Here is a 23,217-nt window from a genome sequence, read left to right as displayed (position 1 = left end):
GGACTGCCAAGGTTACATGGAGAAACCCAGTCTCAAAAAAAAAAAAAAAAAAACATTAAAAAATAGGGCAATGGGTGATCAAAAGCTCAGAGAATGGCAGATGGAGAAAAGATTGAATATATATACAATAGGGAGATATAAGACACGACTAATCCAGGAACATTGACTTGAGATAAGAAGCAAAACAAGTGGTAGAAAGACTGTAGATGCTGGAGTCAGACTGAAGAGCTCCCATTAGTGTAATACTAAAGGGTTGGTTCTCACCCTATAAAGAGCAGAGAATTCACAGAAGTCTTAAAGCGAAGTGAAATTTTTTAGTTGGGTAGAAAACTGGCAATATAGTAGAGAGGGGCTAATAGCAGGAAGAGCAGTGGGGAATCTGTCTAGTTGTCCACAGGAGAAATGGTAACATTTTTGAGACAAGTCTAGATATTTAGAAATTCATATAAAGTACTGGGCAATTGTGGTGAACACTTGTAATCACTGCACTTGGGAAGCTGAGGCAGGAAGACCATGAGTCTGAGGCTAGCCTTAGACTCTAGCAAATTCAAGGCCAGGTTAAATTACACAGTGAAATCCTGTCTTGGGATGGGAAGAGTGGGAGGAGAGAGGATAGGAACATAAATGTCTGATAACATTTACAATAAGCAGAAATAATAGTTAATTTTGGAAAGTAGAAGTTGGCTAAATAATGAACTTGTTTTTTTAACTTTAGAAATTTTTGAAATATTTGACATTAAAAAAATCCCTTGCTTCACTAATAAAAGCAACAATAACATGTATTTTTAAAAGTAGGTAGTGAAGGTGTACAATAGTCAATGAGAAAGGTGATGCCTAGATCTGAAAGACTTTTTAAAGGTTATAATATGCTAGTCCTTTGAAAAGGGCAGAGGAAAAAAAATAATGTAGGGAAGCCAGGCATTGTGGCATTCTTCATGAACTAGGAGGCTGAGGCAGAGACTGTTGTGAGTTTGAGGTCAGCCTGGTATACACAGTAAGGCCACGTCTTAATATCCACCATCACCTCTCTCTCTCTCTCTCTCTCTCTCTCTCTCTCTCTCTCTCTCTCTCTCTCTCTCTCTCTCTCTCTCTATCTCACACACACACACACAAACACACACACACAAAAATGAAAGGGCTAATGAAGCCATAAATCAAAATGAATAAGAATAAAATACATTCAAAAATTCAGTTTGAAACAATAAAATATCTAAATTACTTTTATAGGATAAAAATACAAGTCTGTAGATGAGAAGAAAACCAGCATTAAAAGATACAGATTTGGAAATTATCAGCAAATAAAATATAGCTGGATACAAGCCAAAGCCAGCATCTAGTGTGTGCTGCTCGACCTCCTAAATGACCTCTGAATAACCCCATTATTGTATTGGTAATAAATGAGAGAAATGTCTGGCACAAATCTAGTTTCTAAATACGTAATTTAGTCCCTTGTTTTACATTAAACATATTAAAATTAAGCTACTCTGGAAGCTATAATTAAAAGACACGATGATATATGGTCAAACATTTGCTCTCTGTCCCTTCTCCCCCTTTATTCAGGGCTTGGGATCGAACCCAGGGCCTTTGCGCATGGATGGTTTCTTTAAGAGTCTAAATCATACCCAAGCTTACACTCAAATTAAATTTAATTTTCAATTGCTTTGATCTTTATAATTTATCCTTAGATTACTCTTTTCTATTACTCTGTAAATCTTACAACAGCTTTTGACCAAAAGCAATATAATTCTGACCTGAAGTAATGATAATGCTTTATAATCTTCCTCTTAAAGGCAGAGGTTAAAGAAAAATCTCTCTGAAGACATCTGAAATTAAGGTTCTTTGCTCTTGATCAGTCATGCACACGAAGAACCAATTTATCTCTGCAATTAGTGTTCTCAGTGCACATTCTATGAGATTAGACAGGCAAGCTGAAAGCAGAGTCTGTAAGTATGTACTGGGGAGTCTAAACACAATGCCCAGAGAGAAAGTAAACACAACTGTGAGGTGAGTAAAGCAAGAAAAACATAATTCCTGTCAGCCTCGGGAGTAAAGAAATGAAAGGGAAGACATTGAGGTAAAACCCCTTTGCACAGCACCCTGTAGAGCCAAAGGAGAGGAATTCATAGCCTAACTGTGTAGTTAGGCTATACTGCAACATATAGGAGAGGCAAAGCTCTCACGGTGCTGTAGTCTGGACAATAGACTTCAACACCATTTTCCTATTTCTCCCTTTACTTCCACTGTGCCACCCAGAATTTTAATTAAATAACTGTTTCTCTCATTTGTTTTATATATACTGTTAATATGCCCAGGTTAGCCATGGGCATACTGAAATACAAATTGATGAAAAACATCCTACAGGATTCGATTTCTGATCAACCATAAAGGATTTTACTTTGTTCTTCAGTTTTGTCTTTTTAAAGATAGCGTATTACCATGTAGCTCTGATTGTGTACAACTCAGAGACCCACCTGCGTCTGCCTCCGAAGCGCTGGGATTACAGGTATACATTACCATGCCTGGCTCAAAAAGGATTTCATTTTCTGTGTATCAATATATTTTAAAACTTCTCTTGTATTCACATAAGTTTCCAGGTGTGGTCTGCTTTCTTGAAAAGATAACACTAAGAACAGCTTTATTTGGAAAATAAGAAATAACTTTTAACATTTTTAAATTTTAACATTTTAAACATTTCAACATCTTTAAAAGCTACAGATGTCATCTTCCTAAATATGTGTTCAGAATACAGAACAATTTAGTTTTTGTTACTTGTCTCACTTTTATTATTATTTTCTTTTCGAGACAAGGTTTTATGTGACCTCAAACTTGCTATATAGCTGTGGATGACCTCTCAATTTGTGATATGTGTATTTTAAATTATAGTTTAATGAAAAAGGGCCTAATTCATCATGGAAATCATTGGGATTGCAGGAATGGGCCACCACACGCTCAGCTCTTCTGATTCTAGGGATTAGACCCAAGACAACATTCATGCTAGGCACTCGGCCAGTTGTGCTACATTCTCATCCATATGTTGTTTTGAGGCAAGATCCATACATACCCCAGGCTAGCCTCTACTTCAAGATCCTCCTGCCTTGGCACCATCATTCCTAGCTTGTCTAATGTTCTCTCTAGCCCCAAGGCCCAGTCTACAAAGCAAGTTCCAAAACAGCCAAGGCTACACAAAGAAACCCTGTCTCAAAACAAACAAACAAACAGACAGACAGACAGACAGACGACAGACAGACAGACAGGCAGGCAGACAGACAGACAGACAGATAAAATAGAAAAGAACTTGTCAGGGCCAGTGAGATGGCTCATCAGGTAAAGGGAACTTGTCACAAGCTTGGTAGCCTGGGTTCAATCCTAGGAACCCATGTAAAGGTAGAAGGGGAGTACTTGACTCCATAAATTCAACTTCTGGCCTCCACACCTAAACCATCTGATGTGCCCCCCTCATCACACACATATCACATCCTATCGCATTACAACACATTAATATATTTATTTTTACTTTGCTTTGAGACAAGATCTAGCCTTGGCTGGCCTGGAGCTCAAAATGTAGACTACCTATCCTGGCCTCAAACTCACCAAGATCAACCTGCTTCTATCTTGTAAGTGCTAGGATCAAAGGTGTGCACCACAACGCCCAGTTCTTTGTATTTTCTTAACACTAAGGATGAGCAGAATTTAATCTTAGTGTTTGTCATGAGAAAAACCCGTTGTTCTCCCCCATCTCAGATCATCAGAAGCTCTAGCACTGTTTGTTGAGGGAGTTCTTTTTCCCATTAGATTGCATACATGCTTTTGACTAAAATCATATGACATAACACATGTGGGTATATTCTTGTACTACCCACTCTGTGGTTTGGTTTAGCAAAGTAATTACTTCAAGCTTAAATATAAAAGTAATAAAATTTTTTAAAATGCCAGTAGTTTGCTTATAAAAGCTTTTGGAACTGGAGAGATGGCTCAGCAGTCAAGAGCACTGGCTGCTTTTGCAGGGGCAAGAACACCCATATGGTAGCTCAGTAACAATCTTTAACTCCAGTTCCAAGATCCAATGCCCTCTTCTGGCCTCTGCAGGCGCCAGGTATACATGTGGTGCACATATATACATGTAGGTAAATACTCAAACACATGAAGCAATAATAAATAAATTTTCTTTAAAAAATTCCTCAAGGCCAGGCGGTGGTGGCGCACGCCTTTAATCCCAGCACTCGGGAGGCAGAGGCGGGCGGATCTCTGTGAGTTCGAGGCCAGCCTGGTCTACAAGAGCTAGTTCCAGGACAGGCTCTAAAAAAAAAAGCTGCAGAGAGACCCTGTCTCGAAAAACCAAAAAAAAAAAAAAAAAAAATTCCTCAAGCTATAGCTAGTCCCTAAAGTGACCTATACTATTCTAGGTAGTATATAAAGTATCATGATAAGAACAGTTCTATCTACAGATCACCGAATTCAAGGGCTCACCATTTACAATTCCAGTGATCTATGATAGCTGCAGGGCACATATCTGGACTGTCTTTTAGGCTTGTGCACAAATGTGAATGCCTAACTGAGTGAAACCCCCAAATATATAACACAGAATTAAACCTGTTTTCTGATCTTCACAAGGTAACCTATGAAGATTTGTAGTAGGAGGGCCCACTTGTTTGTCCTGGCCACCCGGCTAGCTTAGTCCCAAAATAACCACACAGAAATTGTATTCACTAAAACACTGCTTCACCCATTAGCTCTAACTTCTTATTGGTTAACTCTTATATTAATTTAACCCATTTCTATTAATCTGTATATCGCCATGTGGCAGTGGCTTACCGGGTAAAATTCCCAGCATCTGTCTCTGGTGGCTCCATGGCATCTCTCTGACTCTGCCTTCTTCCTCCAGAATCCATTTAGTTTTCTCTGCCTACCTAAGCTCTACCCTATCAACAGGCCAAGGCAGTTTCTTTATTCATTAATGGGAATCACAGCACAAAGAGGGGACTCCCACATCAGTGATTGTTTGCCTCAGGTGATTGGCAAGGCTAATTAATATGAAAGAAAAACTTTCTATGGATGGCAATATTTTAAGATTGTATTCAGCTGTATCTTACCTAACAAAGGCTCAGAAGGTTCTTCAGCATTTATACCTCACCCAGAAAACCCACTTGGGGGTTTATATTTAGTGGGTGAACATACATGTGATTATGAGATTCACAATGACTTGAGGGTATAAATGGCTTCCTGTAATAATCATTCATGTTCATTCTTTTTTTTTTTTTGAGACAGGCTTAGACAGGCTTTCTCCCTGTATCCCTGACTATACTGGAACACATTCTGTAGACCAAGCTGGCCTCGAATTCACAGAGATCCGTCTGCCGAGTACTGGGATTAAAGGCATGCACCAATGCATCACCATTGCCCAGCTTCATTATTTTTTTGTTTAAGACAGGGTACCTCATAATGTAGGCTGGCCTCAATCTCATGAGTCTCCAGCCTTTGCTTCTTCCTGTGTATTAACAGATGTGCAAGGCCACTATGTTAAGGATTATCATCCATAATTAAAAAAAGACAAATATAATACTTTCAATAATAATACTTTAAAAAAATAAGTAGAAGCCTCCCAGAACATGGGAGGGTAAGGAAGGAGAAGAACTACTTCTAGTTCAAGATCAGCCTGGGCTACATGATGAGTTCTAGGATAGCCTGGGATTCAGTATAAAACCCTGTCTCCAAAACTCAAAACTCAACAACAAAAGGGAAACCTGGGCTGGAGGGGAGAGAATTTTCTCAAAACAGCTAAAAATCAAACCAAACACTAACTCCAAATGCACAAAAACAAGAAAAACAATGTACAAAGAACTTAAATGGGTAGCTCTTTAAAGATGATACACAGATAGCACATTAAAAGATGCTCAAATTACTGGCCACTGGTAAAGTGGAAACTAAAACCATAAGAATCTATTTCACACCCACTTGGGATAACTGTAATGATAAAGGCAGACAACAGTAAGCATGAGCATGCAGGTAAAGGTTGAAAACCTTCGCACATTGTTGATAAGACAGGAAGGTCATTTCAGAAAAATAATTCATTACAAAAGTAAGCACAGACCCACTATACAAGCTATCAGTTCCACTAAGGAGAAGAGAAAAGATGCCCACACAAACATTTGTACATGTTCACAGCAGTATTGTTTATAGTAACAAAAAAGCAGAAAAAGCCAGGTGGTGATGGTGCATGCCTTTAATCAATCCCAACTCTCAGGAGGCAGAGACAGGTGGATCTCTGTGAGTTTGAGGCTAGTCTGATCTATAGAGGGAATTCCCAGGACAGGCTCCAAAGCTACAGAGAAACCCTGTCTCAAAAAAAAAAAAAAAAAAAAAAAAAAACCAGAACCAACTCTAATGTCCACTAACAACAGATTAACCAAAATGTTATCATCCATAAAAAGAACCAAAGTACCAATACAGTCTGCTAGGTAAAAGAAGTCAAGCACGGAAGCCATATATTGTACAAGTCTACTAATATGAAAAGTGCTGAACAAGTGAATTCATAGAGACAGAAAGTGGAATAATGGCTGACGGGGACTGGTAAGAGGAACAGAAAGTGTCCACTAAGAGTACAGTGTTTCTCTCTGTGATGAGTATGTCCTAGAAATAGGTAATAGTAATGATTTTACATCGTGTGAATATGTCAGAAACTATTGAATTCTATACCTTAAAAGGTGAATTATATGAATTATCTCAATAAAAAGAATGAAACTATTTTATGGATGGAGAATAAGGAATGTGAAGCAGAGATGGAAAGATGGCTCAGGGGTTAAGAGCACAGGCTTCTCTTCCATAGGACCAGGATTCGATTCCCACCACTCACACAGCAGTTTACAACAGTCTATAAGTACAGTTTCAGGGGATGCAACACCCTCTTCTGGCCTCTACAGCCACCAGTCAGGCACATCGTACACAGACATACATACAAGTAAAACGCCATACACATAAAAATAAAAAATAAAGAATATGAGAATAGAATGCTGTGGGATATTTAAAATATATAAAAATAATTTCTATTGAAAATAGAAATATTTGACTATTCCTATAATAGCTAAAAGACAAAAAATATTTTTCTTCATAGCCAGGTAATAAAGACCAAGTTAAAAAACCATGAAAACAGGGCTGGGCGGTGGTGGCGCACGCCTTTAATCCCAGAACTTGGGAGGCAGAGGCAGGCGGATCTCTGTGAGTTCGAGGCTAGCCTGGTCTGCAAGAGCTAGTTCCAGGACAGGCTCCAAAGTCACAGAGAAATCCTGTCTCGGAAAAAAAAGAAAAACAAAAACAAAAAACAAAAACAAACAAACAAACAAACAAAACCCAAAAGTCAGCATGAAAACATGCTATTTTACTATGGCACTATATCATAGTACTCATATAGTGAAACTCATCTTGTAGAAAAAAATCTATATAAACAATCAATATTCATGAAATACCTCAAAACAAATTCACAGCAAAAAGATTTCGGTCATCGTTCTGTCACACTGCTAATGGCTCCCGGCTTTAACAAACCGCACAGCTCTAGACCTTCATTATGTGGAAGTTGCCAGAAAATATTTCCTGCTTAAAACCTTTTATCCTGTCATTTTACTGCTCAGATGCAGAAAACTGCTTGACAAATTTGCATAATAAATTTGTAACACAAAAGAAAATTTAAAAGTAAATATTTATTGAAATGCTACTCTTCAATTGGTTAAATAAGTTATTAGAACCCACAAGTTTGAGGGAAAATCCCCTAAAGCCTTTTATGTTTGCTTGCTTCCAGCTGAGAGTCAGGGACAGAGCCCAGAACAGGGGAAAGAGCTGTGCATACTTCATCACTTATAAAACCTGGCAAAAACAGCCACAAATTCCACAGCTCTTCCAGTTCATATGACATCAATATTATTTAAATGGGATATTCTCAAGTTGCTAGAGCTTAAAGTTCCTCTAGCAAGTCTTAATAGCACCCTGCTGCACTCAGCACAAACCATCGGCTACAAACAACAAAGGTACAGACAAGCACATGGAGCTGTATATTCTGACAGAGCTGAGTGTTAACTGCTCTGATAGTTGGTTGAGGGAGAACTAATTAATTTCTACCTATAAATTAAAAAACTAAAGTTAAAAAACATATAAAGCAGTCCTATAAAAGGGTATTTTACATATGACAAAAATTCACTATTGTAAAATACAATCAACAGCAAAACAGGAGGAAAGGAGATAATCCCAAGAATTGACAAATGGCATTACATCAAATCAAGATGCTTCTGCACAGCAAGGGAGTAATCCCTGGAGTAAAGGCAGCCTATACAACAGGAAAAATGTTTGCTAACCACAGATCAGACAAGCAATTAATATACAGGATATGTAAAGAACTGTAAAATTTAAATACCCCAAACTCCACAAATCACCCTATCAATAAATGGGCTACCCAAAATATAATTACAAATTATATTATATAACACATAAAAAGTTTCTACTTGGCTACATATTACATAAAATTGAACTTAATAAAACAAATGGACTAATGAACTAAGTAGAAAGTTTTCAAGAAAATGAACAATAAATATTTGAAAGAGCATTTAATATCTTTAGTCATCAGGGAAACAGAAATTAAATCTGCTTTCAGATTCCACCTCGCCCCAGTTTGAATGGTTATTATTAAGAAGACCTACTACAGAAAACGCTGGTGAGACTGTGAAGGAAGAGGAGCTTTCCTTATAAACTGCCGGTGGGATTAAATACATAATTAGCTACTACTGAAATCAGTGTAGGGGCTCCTCAAAAACTAAAACAGAACATACCATCTGACCAGATGTGCTGTTCTTGGATAGACACCCAAATGACTCTAAGTCAACAACAGAGACCCTTGCAGATAGATCCACTGCACTATTTGCAACCCCCAGGAAAGAGAAGCAGCCTGGACATTTATCAATACATAGACAGATAAAGAAAGGGCAGCACATGTATACAATGGAATTTATACAGACATAAAGGAAAAAGAAATCGTGGCATGTGCAGAAAAAGGGGCAACTGGTCATTATGTTAAATAAAATAAGCCAGATTCAGAAAGACAAATACTACATTTATCCTCAACTGTGGAACTAAGTTTAAAACTTTATATACAAAGCTGGGAAGACATCTCAGTTGGTAAAGCACTTGCCCTATAAGCACAAGGATCAATATAAGAGCCCCAGAATGGCTACATGAGACCTGGTCTCAACACACACACACACACACACACACAAACACACACTTGCATGCATACATACACACACACACACTTACATGCATGGACAAGGAAACTCAAGTACAAGCAAAGGGAAGTAATTTATCTAAAACAGTATAGCTAGGAGAGAGTGGAGCTGGAATTCAAACTCTAGCAGTTTGGTTGTGGAATCCATTCTCTTAACTCCTCTGTAGCATGAGAGTGGAGGGATTTTTGTTTGTTTTCTAAGTTTTACTTATTTATTTTATGTATACGAGTGCTCTATCTGCATGTACATCTGCACACTGGAAGAGGGCATCTGATCTCACTACAGATGGTTATGAGACACCATGTGGTTGCTGGGAATTTAACTCAGGACATCTAGAAGAGCAGCCAGTACTCTTAACCTCTGAGTCATCTCTCCAGCCCCCGAGACTGGAGGGTTTTATTTAAAAATATTTATAGACTTGTATTTCCAGTAATGATTCTGATCAACCTTCCTAGAAAAATTAGAAACTAGTAAAAGTAAATATACAAGGATTAACAAAGCATGAAGAATTACCAGACCGCAGTCCAAAGACAGTCAGCCAAGTGAGCCACAGTTAAGTTTTCTTTATGTGGAGGATCTTACAACTGAATGAGATGGCTAAGAAGCCATTCAACATTTTGTCAGTTTTATAAAGCTAGGGAAAGAGCTAGCAGTGCTTGTCAATAGTGCAAGTGCTTCTAAAACTAAGGACTAGATGGAGCCCTGAATGGCTGAATCCCAGGTATAAGGGTGAACCAGAAGTAGCTTAAGTCATCTGGGTGGTCCAGAAAACAGTAATTTCTTAAACATAAAGTGATTAAAGTAATACTGGCTTATTAGTGCTTCTTGCAGTCATCTAAGAGTGAAACAGTATTTTCTGGAAGAACATAGCATTATCCAAAGTTTCAACCTAATTTCACAACTTTTCAAACAAAGTATCTGGTGTGTAGACAAAAAAAATTAATTATAAAAGAAACCATGATGCAACAGAAAGAAAAAATATAGTAAGTTGGACATGAGGGCATAGACTGTAATCACAGCACTTGGGAGATGGAGGCAGGAAGATTAGGAGTTCAAAATCATTCTCAGCTAAATAATGAGTTCGAGACCAACTTAGGCTACAATGAGGCTCTGTCACAACAATAATAGTATTTGCAATTATAAAGTAAGTAACAATTGTAATTATTAAACTAAAGGATGGAAATTCATAGTTCATAAAAAATAAGAGTCTATGCAAAATGTTCAACCCTAAATGGGAAATTTATATCTCATGTCCCCTCTCAAGACTCATGGATCATTACAAAAGCAGAAAGAAAGGACAAGCCAGAGGTGATGGCTGACCACAAGGCGATGTATTCTAACACAACAGGGCAGCTACACAGATGGAGTCAGTAACTGTGCAATGAGACCAAATTCCAGCAGGCAGTGCGTGGGCAGCCCATCTCTAGCTGAGGCGCTATTGACCACTGCTGCTGGAAGAGGGGAGAGGGAGAGTGTGCCTTTGTTCAGGATGTAGCCCAAAGAGCTTACTCATATTCTAGTACATGGTTCTACACCTGGGTACATGCTGGCAGCACTAAGTGGACTCTGTGGTTTAAAATAAAAACCAGTAAGAACCCCTATAAAATTGAGATAGAACAAAGGTGTGAGGAATCAGAGAAGAATTGGAGTAGAGAGACTGGAGGGTAGAACTGACCTTAATTCATTTATAACACCAGCAATAAAAGGAAACTACAGAATGAGTACGTAAAGAAAGGAGGAAGTAAGCATAATTGATGTTAAAACCGTCTTTGCTCTCGCATTACTCTGGGAAGGGAGGCGCTGTGCCCGGAAAAGGACAGTCAAGTGGACATCCAGGGGGTGGTGCTGCCTGCTGTTTACCTGACAGGCAAGTGTCTGCTTTATGTTAAACCGTTACAGTGCATGTTTCTGTTCCGTATTCTTTGATGTATGTATATTATAGCTTGTAATAAAAATTCTAAAATTCATGGACTCAGTGTCAGTTAACAAGAAACTTGTATGTCTGTAGACTATTATTCTTAGATTTCGGCAGCGAGTGCTGTTTTCTCCCTCTTAGGCATTCTTGTGAACAAACCCAGGGGCTCACACAGGCCAGGAAAACACCACTACTCAGTCCGATGTTAGTCATTCTAGTCATTCCTTTCTTTCTTTTTTTGAGACAGGGTCTTAATATGTAGCCCTCAAACTCTTAATCCTCCTGCCTCAGCCTCTGCAGTACTAGAATTACAGGCATGTTCTACTAAGTTCATGTCATCAACTTACTTTATCATATCTTTATTTATTCTAAAAGGTTTACAACTTCTTGAAGACTTTCTTTTAGGGATTAATGTCTTTTTTTCTGACATTATTTACTGTATTTGTGGATGTACAATCACATGTGACATATTATTTATGTTGCGATCAGAGGACATCTTGCAGGAGTTGCTTCTCTCCTTTTCCCATGAGGGTTCTGGTGAATGAACTCCAGCCATTGGGCTTGCAGGCCCTACAACTTCCATGAACACTTATACACCGAATCACAGCTATGATTTCATACAGTAGTAAGGGAATCTATTCCTGAACAGTCTGTAGGTCCTAACATGGGAAATTGTTTATAAAATCCAAATTTTAATCTTGGGTTTGAGTGTTTTGGTATTTGGGTACTATTACATAGATTAGCAAATAATTTGTATAAATGTAAGATTTACAATATAAAGACAAACAGAGTAGGTCAATTCATCTGAGTTCCAACAGACATCAACTTAGCAGTTTCTCTATCTGCTATAACTTCTTACTGGTTAATTTCCCGGATTTCAGTTTTTGTCTACTCAGTCCTAATTCAAACCCAGTCATGCATCTAGAAAAGCCTTTGACAATACAGGAAAATTAATTCTGTGATCTGAAATATAAATGATCTATAGCAATCAACTCACTTAATTGTTTCTTCTCTATAACTATAATAAAGCAGGTCTGAAATGCAACTGCATCCATCACCAATATTGAGGAGAGGAAGTAAAGTAAACACAATTCAGGTTTTATTCAGCCAGCAATTACAAAGCCCTTAGGGAACTAATTGCTTCTAAGCAGGTTTCTTTCTTTCTTTTTTAAAACAGGTACTAATATATTCTAGGCTGGCCTAGAACTCACTGTATAGAAGAGAGAGGATGACCTTGAACTTCTGATCCTTTTGCCTCAACATTCCAAATTCTAGGATTCCAAGTATGAGCCACCACCAGGCTTGGTTTCTGCAGCACTACATATTAAAGTCAGGGCTTCATATATGCAACATAAGCACTACTAACAGAACTACATCCTTGACCTCGAACTGTTTCTAAATGCCTTATTAGTATCCCTTTCAAGATGAATGGCAAATAGAGCAGACTAAACAATTCTGATCTAATGTATGAGAAACCATACATTTTGGTCTATTGTCATGAATTTGTTAAATTTAAATAAAAGTAGTATTTTTGTTATAAAATTTCTTACTTTGGGAACATGGGGATTAAATTCCACAGCTCTATGAATTGCTTCCACAGCATTAATTTCTGCTGTGCTTAACCCTCTTCTGGATGCTGTTTCTGGAGAGAATCTGTAAAGAAAACCACAGGACAAAGAAATGAACAAACTACATGTACAAAGTCTATTGGGAATGATATACATGGGTTCAGATTACAATATATTCCTCAAATCAAAAATGTTTCTGGCAATGGCCAAAGGCAAAACCATACAACCAATAAAAATGAAAGTAAAGCATCTGGCTCAACAGTGTGCACCAGGCCACAGAAGGAATGAAAATCGCAGTCTGAAGTCAGAGAGCCTTTGGAGAGGTTCATTGAGCCCACTCTGAGAAGGGTGGCTACAGTAAGAAATGCCACTGAGGAACTCAGAAAATCTAGCAAACACAATACAGACTTTCATAAAATTTTTAGATGACAAGAAACTGTGAATATTTTATTCCAATTTATATCAAGATATATTACTCTTGATGAGCACCATTTGGTTGGTCTCCGACTCTCAATTAAATAATATGTTTTTTATTGAGATAGGGTCTCATCACTGGACCTGAATATCTCAACTGCCAAATAAGGAGAACTAAGGAGAGCCAAAGGTGTAAGGAAGGGAAGAGTAACTTCAGTGGAAGGGCAAGATGAAGCTCATCTACCTGTACCTGTTGTTAACAGCATCACTGTTACCACATTAAAGGTGTACTTTTTTTTTGAGACATATTTGAGACATATATACACCAGGATGGCCTTTAGCTTGTTTTGTAGCCAAGGTTAGCTTTGACTCCTGTTCCTCCTTCCAAAGGCTGGTGTTGCAGGTATAAGCTTCACACTCAATTCTCTGTGGGCTCTTTCTTGAACCTGCTATGGTAACTTGACACATATTATCCTCAGACAACCACCCTACAATATTATTTTCTTTTTCATAATTTTATTTCCATGTGCATTTGTATTTTGCCTGAATGTGTGTCTGTGTGTTGGGTTCCATGGAACTGGAATCACAGATCGTCGTGAGCACCATACGGGTGCTGGGAATTGAACCCAGGTCTTCTAAAAAGAGCAGTCAGTGCTCTTAACTGCTGAGCCATTTCTCCAGCCACCCCACTGCCATATTACTCTCAAAGTGACAACTTGCCCAGCTAAATCTACTGTGTGGTAGTTTGAATTTGACTAACAGCTTATTTAACTCTAAATAGCTCTGTCATCAAACCACATGCAGTGAGAAACCTCAGTCACAAAAGAATAAAGGTTATTCAGGAGGAAATAGAAAGGAGAAAGCACACTATTTAAAGGTCAGTAGAGGAAAACCCCTTATTAAATGTTCAGCAGTCTTTCTGAATAATTGTGGTTTCAAAAGTACTTACTTATCTGAGACAGTCCTTGTTTTCAACAGCGCTGCTGTGTAGCAGATGGCTGCCGACTTTGGAAGGCTTATATCTGTAACAATAGTGTCACCTTAGGTGGGGACTGAAAATTATAACTCACAGTACAGATTCATCAGCTGCAATACAGTGACATAGGCACCCGGACACATTGTTGGAAGACCTAAGTTTGATTCTAGATTTTACTATTTACTAGTGGCATATCTCTGGGCTAGTAGTAACTTTATTATCTCTCTTTCTCTCTCCCTCTCTCCCTCTCTCACTTTTTTTATGGTTTTTCAAGACGGGATTTCCCAGTGTAGTTTCTTGTAGACCAAACTGGCCTCAGACTCACAAAGATCTGCTTGCCTCTACCTCCTGGGTGCAACCCAGCCTAGACCTCTTTCCATACCTCCTAGCAGAGACTAAACTATGTTGATATAAGTCCTCTATATGATGACAACAGATAGTCTACAAACATCGATAATAATCTGTTTACAATAAGACTACTCAGAAGAAATCTACAGTATAATTAAATGTAAAAACTAAGGTTTGAAAAAATTAAAATACTTAACTGCTATTATATCTGGATTAATTTTAACTTTTCCCTTAAGTTTTTAGCTTTCCTACATTTTCTTAAAGGACCACATTTTATAAAGTATGAAGTTAACTTGAGATCATAAAAAAATAAATCCTTTTTCAGAAAACTGTCTAAACAGTGGTCTTGGAGTGGCGTACTTGCATGACACTCTGAGCTCGAGACTACACAGTGGGTGGAGATCTCAGGGAGAAAGCTGGTTTCCATGACTGTGGGTCTGCACAGTGATGTACAGTGAGCCATGTAAACACTAACCCACAGAGCATACCAAATGACGCAGGCCCTATCAATTTAGCAGCTTTATTCTAAACAAATCAGGTCCCCTTCTGCTTTGGATACTCAGTTCCTAAGCTGGCATATCACAAATATCACAATAAGCCATGTACTCAGTAAGTTACATATGGAATGGGTTGCTCATAAATTTTCCTATGAGTCTAAACTATTGCAAAGATCTGCCTAAAAATTCCAGATGTATAAAAGAAAGCAATTTCACCTTCCAAATGTATTACACTTCAACTTTCCCAAGCCGTGGGGATTCCTAAACTAGTGGGAGGAACCTCTGACAAGACACCGGTGAGTGACTTTCCCCGTTCGGTTCTAATGGAAGACAGGAGCAGAAACAGGGCTGGGAGGTTTGCTGCATGGACTTTTATCAACTGTTTATTAAAAGGGGGAGACTAAAATCAGAATAAATCATGACAGAGAAACTCGAAAGAGCTGAGCCAGGGTTATTAAAGTAAGATTTTTTTAAAAAAATAAACTTATGAAGCTTTAAACCTTAAGAAACGCATGCACATTTCAAAAAATCCTAGCTGGACATTGTGGCATATACGTTTAACCCCAGGACTTGGGAAGCAGAGGCAGAGGCAGAGGCAGAGGCAGAAGGATCTAAGAGGGAGGCAAAGTGAGCAGATGCCTTACTTTGAATGAGGGGAAAGTCTGTGGTTTTTTTTTTGTTGTTGTTGTTGTTTGTTTCTTTGAGATAGGGTTTCTCTGTGTGGTCCTGGCCATCCTGGAGCTTGCTCTGTAGACCAGGCTGACCTCTCAGAGAGGAATTAAAGGTGTGCACCATCACAACCACCAGGCAAAAGTCTGTGTTTTTAACATTTTCCCAACTCCACTTGTAGTCAACTGTTATTGCTATAATGCTACAAATAGTTAATACATGGAACTATTCTTATCAAATGACTAGTAAACATAGAAATGGAATGGCTGAGTTATGGCTCAGGTATGCCTCTCATTCACTGGTAGACATTACCCAATATTTAACCTTCTTAAATTCCCGTTTCCTAATTTAGTGCCCGAAAAGAATGGAAACACTTGTCCTACCACTTCATATGTTTATTATAGGGATCACTGAAATTATATAAATTACTTCATAAACTAAAAATCATTGTAAAACTCTTATTCTGAATTATTCTTATAAAGATTATTATGCAACTTCTACTGGTATTCTTTATATGCCAAAATTCATGGAGCACCCTGCTATGTGCACAGCGCCCACACGTTTACAGTCGCCTCTCTTCAGAGGCTTCCTTCAGTGTAACTGCTGCCGTTCTCTCTGTGTGCCACTAAGCCGCAAAGCCATGAGGGTTAAATCCATGTTTTCATGTCCACCATTGCATTCTAAGTGCCTCACACAGACTCAGGCAATAAAGAACACATCCTTGTAGAGGAGAAGCTCCTTCTTATAGGCTTCTGGCTCAGCAGGAGGGACAGATAAAGAAGACGCTTCCCAGCAGCTATACCTACACCTCCAAACTGACTGCTAAGACTGGAAAGAGGCAACTGAAGACACTGAGATTACACAGCGGAAAAGACTGACCATCTATCTACTAACACACACACACACACACACTCACCATCGTATTTTGCCAGGACTGCCTGAACATCTGCATAGGCCTGCAATTCTAGAAGTGATTCTAAGAGGTTTTCATGGATGTTCAACATGGTAAGAGGAGGAAATTCTTTCATCAACTGTATATTAAAGAAGGAAAAAAAAAGACTAAAATCAAAACAAATCATGATAGAAAACTCAGAGGAGCTGAACCAGGTTTGTTAAAGTATAAATTATTTTGCTTTTTTACAAAGTTATAAACACCTAAACCTTAAGAAATGTATGCACATTAAAAATATCCTCGTTGGGCATGGGGGCACACATCTTTAATCCTACTCAGGAGGCAGAGGCAGGTGGATCTCTGTAAGTTTAAGGCCAGCCTGGTCTACAGAGAGTTCCAGGCCAACCAGAGCTACAAGGTGAGACCCTGTCTCAAGAAATAAATAAAATAGATAAATAAATAAAATATACTATCCTGTTATAGAAATGGGCAACTGAAAAACAGTGACTCTGCATTAAAATAACTGATAATTTTTTTAGTCTTGGGAACTATAGAAATAATGGTTCTGTTATCAAATTTACTCACATCTCTCATTATTTTCACTGCTTCTCTTATTCTTCCCAATTTTCTTGCACACATTGCCAATCTTCGTTTTATATATACAAGTACATTGGTATCTCGCCCTATTTAGAAAAATAAGAAAATGATACAACTATCACTTTTTGTATTATGACCTGACATTTCATTAAAATATTACCCACTAAAAAAAATTATCCACTAATTTTATTTGCTTATCCTGAAAAACCTATTAAAATTAAATTTAATTAATACCAGAATGCATTATTATTTTATTAGTGAATATTAAATTTAGGTGATAAATAAGAAGTGTTCTCTATTTTTATGTGTGCTTTCAATATTAAATACTTAAAATATATACTTAATTACTTTTTCCTCTAGTAGTAAGCAATTTGAATGTAGTATATATAGTTCATTCGGTTGATGAGTTTAATACTGGCAGAAAACAAGTAGATATTAATAGAAAGATATGTTTGTCTATCTCAGTTTCTGTATAAACAATCTATAATTTTAGTACTATTATTTTGGCCCAAAGATCCTAAATGCCCTAAACAAAATTCCATGAATAATATAAACTTTTATTAAGTTAATAATTAATTAAAAAATTATTACTAGAAAGGGCTAAGAGAAAAGCTTTATCATGGACTAGTGAGCTGGCTCAACAGGTAAAAGATGCTTGCTCGTCAATCTTGCTGACCTGAGTTTGGTCCCTTGGACCCATACGGTAGAAGGAGAAAACTGACACACAAGTTGTTTTCTGACTTCTACGCACGCATTGTGCATGCACACACATACGCATACAAATACATATACATAAATAAGTATAATTTTTAAAATTAAAAATTCTACAAAATAACCACATTTGGCATTATGCAAGGGGAAACAGAAGGAGGTTTTTATAGATGTAGTTTCATTATTTCCAGGCTGCAATATTAACTATTCCCATAGTTTTGTATAAAAACATGCCTTAATGAAATATATTGTAAACACAAGTATTTAACTGAGAGAAAACATTAGCCAAATTTTAATTTCCATAAACAAAAGATGTAGAACTTTGCTGCTAAGAGATAATGCCTTGTGTAAACATATTTCAATTTATTGCCCAGTATCTGCCAAAATCATGAAACTAAAACCCCCTGGCCACAAATCTCAGCCAGAAACAGCAACACTGCCGATTCTAACAGCTTTGGTAAGTGTCGCAACCCTAACCAGAAGAGCATCTCCAAAAGAAAACAGTCCCTGTGTTTCATCCTATCTCAAGCATGCTGGAGAAAAATCAAGCAGAAAAGAACCACTGTCACATACGAGACTGGAGTATGGACTGAAAGTCAGATGGTGTCAAAAGAGCAATCCCTAAAAGGATCTCAAATTCAGAGACAACCTGGGCTATAATAGCAAGATCCCGCCTTAAAGCAAAATAAAACAAAACAACCAACCAAACAAAAACAACAGGAGGAGAAAGGAATAAAGGAAGAAAAGAAGAAAGGAGAGCAAAGTGGAGAAGGGAAGGAACCAACCACCCTTAGGCACCACATACAGAGCCATAGACTGAAGAGGAAACACAATGAGGGTTAGAATTAATAGACCAGAAATATGAATCTATCGGCTGTTTCATGAAAAAAACATCAAACTTTTACATATTTTTTATTATTATTGTTTCATGCTTTAAATACAAAGTTCAGAAGCTAAAGACAGAATCTGGGCCTGGTAGAACCTGACTATAATCCCAGCACAGGAGGGAAGATCAGTTCTGGGTTATCCTCATCTACATGGCAAATTTGAGGCTAACCCTTCAAGAAACCAAAAAGAAAAAAAAAGAGAAATAATAGCCAGTTCAAGTTTGCTTACTCAGTTGAGCTTCGTGCTGAGGACTCTGGTGTTGGCACTGCTGTGACCGTCTATAAATTATCTCCCCAGCTCTGAGCGCCTGTTTAAATAACTTTTCAGCATCTACGATGGTTGTTGCTTCCTCTTCGGCCAGCAGAACGTAGGCAGTGGCACAGCTATAAAGCAAGCAAGCAAGGCTATGTTAAGTACTGCGGTGAAGCTCACATGTCTCTGGACAGGCCTCTTGCTATGTCATGCTTCCCTCATCCGTACCTACACTTTCCATCTTTGAGGAGAAAAATAAAACGTCATTCAGCATTTTACGTCAGTAGGGGTACACTAGCATATTCGTTATGTCCAACCCCACAACGTTTCTTCCACTATTTTCTCTCTTTTCTATTTCTAGCTCTGTTCTCTGACCCTGTGTTTTCTTTTTGTGGAAGGGAAGAATAAGATAGATAAAACGTTGTCTAAAGTAGTTGTAAGGACCACACCATCCACTGCTCAGGCCTGCTCTCAGGCTCTGCTTGCTCTGCAACGTCCACACCATGTGGATACGAAGGGAGCGCACACTGAGAAGGCTTGCTTGGCTAATGAGGGCTCTCTATATCTGACCAGGAACCTTCCTACACTGAACCTTTCCTACAAACCCAAGTGTTCTCTCTGTGTCTTATCCTCCACAGGGCTGCATTCCAGGCCATTCCAGGCCTTCCTCTCATACACCTACGCTCAACTCACACCCATGTTTACCCCAAGCTTCCTTTTCTTCACCCTGATAAAACACAGAGATTTTTGTTTGTATCTTTAAAGTCAACAGCTGGCCAATAAAATAAACTAATTCTTGGCTTTGGGCAATAAAGAAAAACAAAGTCTCCCTTGCATGTATTTCCAGACAAGTCCATGTAGTCTGAAGAGGATGTCTTAGTTCTGCCTGTCCAGGCCCACACAGCCCAACATTCAAGTCAGGAGCCACAAGTAAGTTTCTGAGCACCTGAAATGTCCTTAGTCTAAACTGACATGGCATGTTGGTGCATATTAGATTTTAAAGACTGAGAAAATGTAAAATACCTCATTGATAAGGCTTTTAAAATATTGACCATATGTGAAAATGTTTTATATTTTGAATCTAGACAACTGAGACACCCAAACTAACTTCTTTTAACTTTTCAAATCTAAGAGTTACATATATGGTTCACATGTTCCAATTAAACAGAGATTATTGGCAACAAATGCAAGGGCAGGCATGAAACACAGTGACAGTGAGTAGCTAGCATCCACATTTACAATTCAGAACAATACTTAGAACCCTGAGGTACGAGGACCTGGAGCTTGGGAACTGCATTGACTTTATAGGACTACCTATGTACTCTGGGCTCTATGACAAGCCCCTGTCTACTACTAAAGAATAAAAGAAAAAAGTACTTATCCTCAATGAGGGTCAAGAAGGGCCTTTCAGATACAAAAATCAAATCACACCACTAAGGTATTTTTCAAATACCACTGTAACTTTATATTTATAATGTTACTAATCAACACATTTCTCCAACATATAACACTGCACTTTGATAAAACATTAGATATATTGCTGGTTTAAAAACTAGGTATCCTGCTTGCTGTTCCAAAAACGAATTCAATGTTGTTTGCAATAGCATCTTGCAACACAGCCCAGGCTAGCCTTGAACTCCCATTCTCCTGACTCAGCTTCTCAAGTGCTGGTAATTACAGATGTATGTCACAATGCCCATTATCAAATATTTGCATTTAATGTTTTGTTTCCAAAACTTTTAAATAACCAGGATAGAAATATTTTTGTAGGGCTGGGGGTGTATCAGTGGTATATATAGCACTTGCCTAGCATGCTTGAGGCTCTGGGTTCGATCCCAGTGCACTGCAAAACAAAACAAAATACCACTTGTATAAAGACCTTGGTAAAACTGATGAAACAGAATCTAAATATAAACATAATTTTATTATTAGTTTTGTGTTGCTGGGGATAAAACTCAGGAACTCACATGGTAGGCAATGTCTACCATGAGATACATCCCCAGCTCCTAATATAACTTTAAATTACAAGCCAGGTCTGGCAGCACAGGCCTGTAATCCCAGTTTCTCAGAAGGCTGAGGCAGGAAGGTCACAAGATCAAGGACTGCCTGGGCAAATTAGTAAGACTGCCTCAAAAAGTGAATAAAGGGGGCTGGAAATGTAGCTCAAGGACAGAGCATTGTCTATCATGTGCAAGGCCCTGGGTTCCTCCCCCAGTACTGCCACCGTCACCACCACCACCAAACCACATCCTAGCTTACAGTTTGAACTTCCTGGCAACTTTGCCTTCTATTCTTGCATTAGATGTGTTATTACAAGAAATTAGTCCTATGCATACCTAATGACTTCCTTTTGTCTTAAACTGGGGGACAAATTCACATGCCTATATAAAATTTCATTTTCTATTTCAGGTATTTAACTTTTATTATGTGTTCCTGTGTGTACATCACAGTACCCATGTGGAGGTCAGAGGACAACTCGTGGGATTTGGTTCTCTCCTTCCACCATGGAGGTTCTGGGATCAAAGTCAAGCCATCAGCTTGGCTGCTAGTACCTTTACCAGCAGAGCCATCTTGCAGGCCCACCAGTGTAAAACATTTTCAACTGCAAAATTCAGAAATTTTTACTATATTCTCAAGGTTGTACAACTATAACAGGTACATATAGCATCTTCATCACCCCCAAAGCACCATACCGTTTCAGCAGTTCCATTGTCTCTCCTGCCTCCCGGCCCACAGTCACACAGCACCTCTTTAATGTGTCCTTTGGTGCACAGAGGTTTTGCTTTAGTAAGACAGTTTACCTACTTTTTCTTCTATTGCTTCTGCCTTTGTTGTTGTCTGTTATACCACTGGGAAACCTGGGGACATAAGACTATCCCTCCTGTCCTCTCCTCTCTTTTACAGGGCAAAGTTGCAGGGTTACAAGCATTAGGCAAGAACTCTACCACTGACCTGCATCCCTAACCCAGTCCATGTTCTCTTATAAGAGTTTATACTTTAATTATTTTTAATTAATTGATATGTATATGTAACATAAGGGTCCAACTGCCAGCTTGTAGATGTAACTATCCAATTGTTCAGCATTGTGTTAAAAACTACTACTACTTTCTTCTTCTTCTTCTTCTTCTTCTTCTTCTTCTTCTTCTTCTTCTTCTTCTTCTTCTTCTTCTTCTTCTTCCTCCTCCTCCTCCTCCTCCTCCTCCTCCTCCTCCTCCTCCTCCTCCTCCTCCTCCTCCTCCTCCTCTTCTTCTTCTTCTTCTTCTTCTTCTTCTTCTTCTTCTTTTCTTCTTCCTCTTCCTCTTCTTCCTCTTCCTCCTCTTCTTTTTCTTCTTTTCTCCTCCTCTTCCTCTTCTTCAGTTTGGTTTTGGTTTTTCAAGACAGGGTTTCTTTGTATAGTCTTGTCTGTTCTGGAACTCTCTCTGTAGACCAGGCTGGCCTCAAACTCATAGAGTCTACCTGCCTCTGCCCCCCAAATGCTGGGATTACAGACATACGCCACCATAGCCCAACTTTAAAGACTTCTTTTTTTTTTTTTTTTGAATAGCCTTGGCACCTCCATCAAAAATCAACTGAAAGACCATAAATATATGGGCTTACTTTCCAGTAAGTCTAAGTAAGTCAGTCTAGGCATTTAATTTTATGGTTTAACCATCTGGTTTTGTAGAAAGTTTTAAAATAGGAATCTTCTAATGTGGTCCTAGGATTGCTTTTGGCTACTTAGATTCTTTTGCAAGTACACACAAATGTTAAGACCAGCTTGTCAATTTCTGCAAAAATAGTAACAGTGATTTTAATTATTTTTATTTTAATTTTTTACATGTATGAGTGTTTTGCCTGCATGTATATGAATCAATGCATGCAATACCCATAGAGACCAGAAGAGGGTGTTGGATCCCCCAGAAGTGGAAGTAGCTTCAGATGATTGTGAACTGCCACATGGCTGTTGGAGATCAAATCAGGGTCTTCTGGAAAGGCAGCTTGTGCTCTTTAACAACTGGCCCTTCTTTCTGGCTCTAGCAGTAGTAATTTTAATAGGAGATAGATTAAATCTACAGATTGATACATGGGAGCACTGACATTTTAGTTAAAGATATCAAACTTGTGTCATATATGGATATATATATATATATATATGCACACACACACACACATATATATAGTTCAGCTTTTCTTTCTTTTTCTCTTTGCTGCTTGAATAACATTTTGTGGGGTTTTGAGTTGTTTTTA

General features: G+C 38.3%; 1 protein-coding gene across 1 annotated transcript in view; it reads right to left on the bottom strand.

Moving 5' to 3' along the window:
- St7l (suppression of tumorigenicity 7 like) overlaps nucleotides 1-23,217 on the bottom strand; it is a 65,853-nt gene that overhangs the window by 13,979 nt on the left and 28,657 nt on the right. Inside the window, exons 7-11 of the mRNA XM_038310888.2 lie at nucleotides 18,967-19,121; nucleotides 17,128-17,225; nucleotides 16,567-16,681; nucleotides 14,110-14,182; nucleotides 12,729-12,831 (exon numbers count right to left, since the gene is read on the bottom strand). Of these exons, the coding sequence (XP_038166816.1) occupies nucleotides 12,729-12,831; nucleotides 14,110-14,182; nucleotides 16,567-16,681; nucleotides 17,128-17,225; nucleotides 18,967-19,121 (544 nt within the window). The remainder of the gene's footprint in view (nucleotides 1-12,728; nucleotides 12,832-14,109; nucleotides 14,183-16,566; nucleotides 16,682-17,127; nucleotides 17,226-18,966; nucleotides 19,122-23,217) is intronic.

This window comes from Arvicola amphibius, chromosome 14 (assembly GCF_903992535.2).
Source record: "Arvicola amphibius chromosome 14, mArvAmp1.2, whole genome shotgun sequence".
Taxonomy (NCBI): Eukaryota; Metazoa; Chordata; class Mammalia; order Rodentia; family Cricetidae; genus Arvicola; species Arvicola amphibius.
Note: the sequence above shows the minus strand (reverse complement) of the source record. Positions and strands in the feature narration are given on the sequence as shown.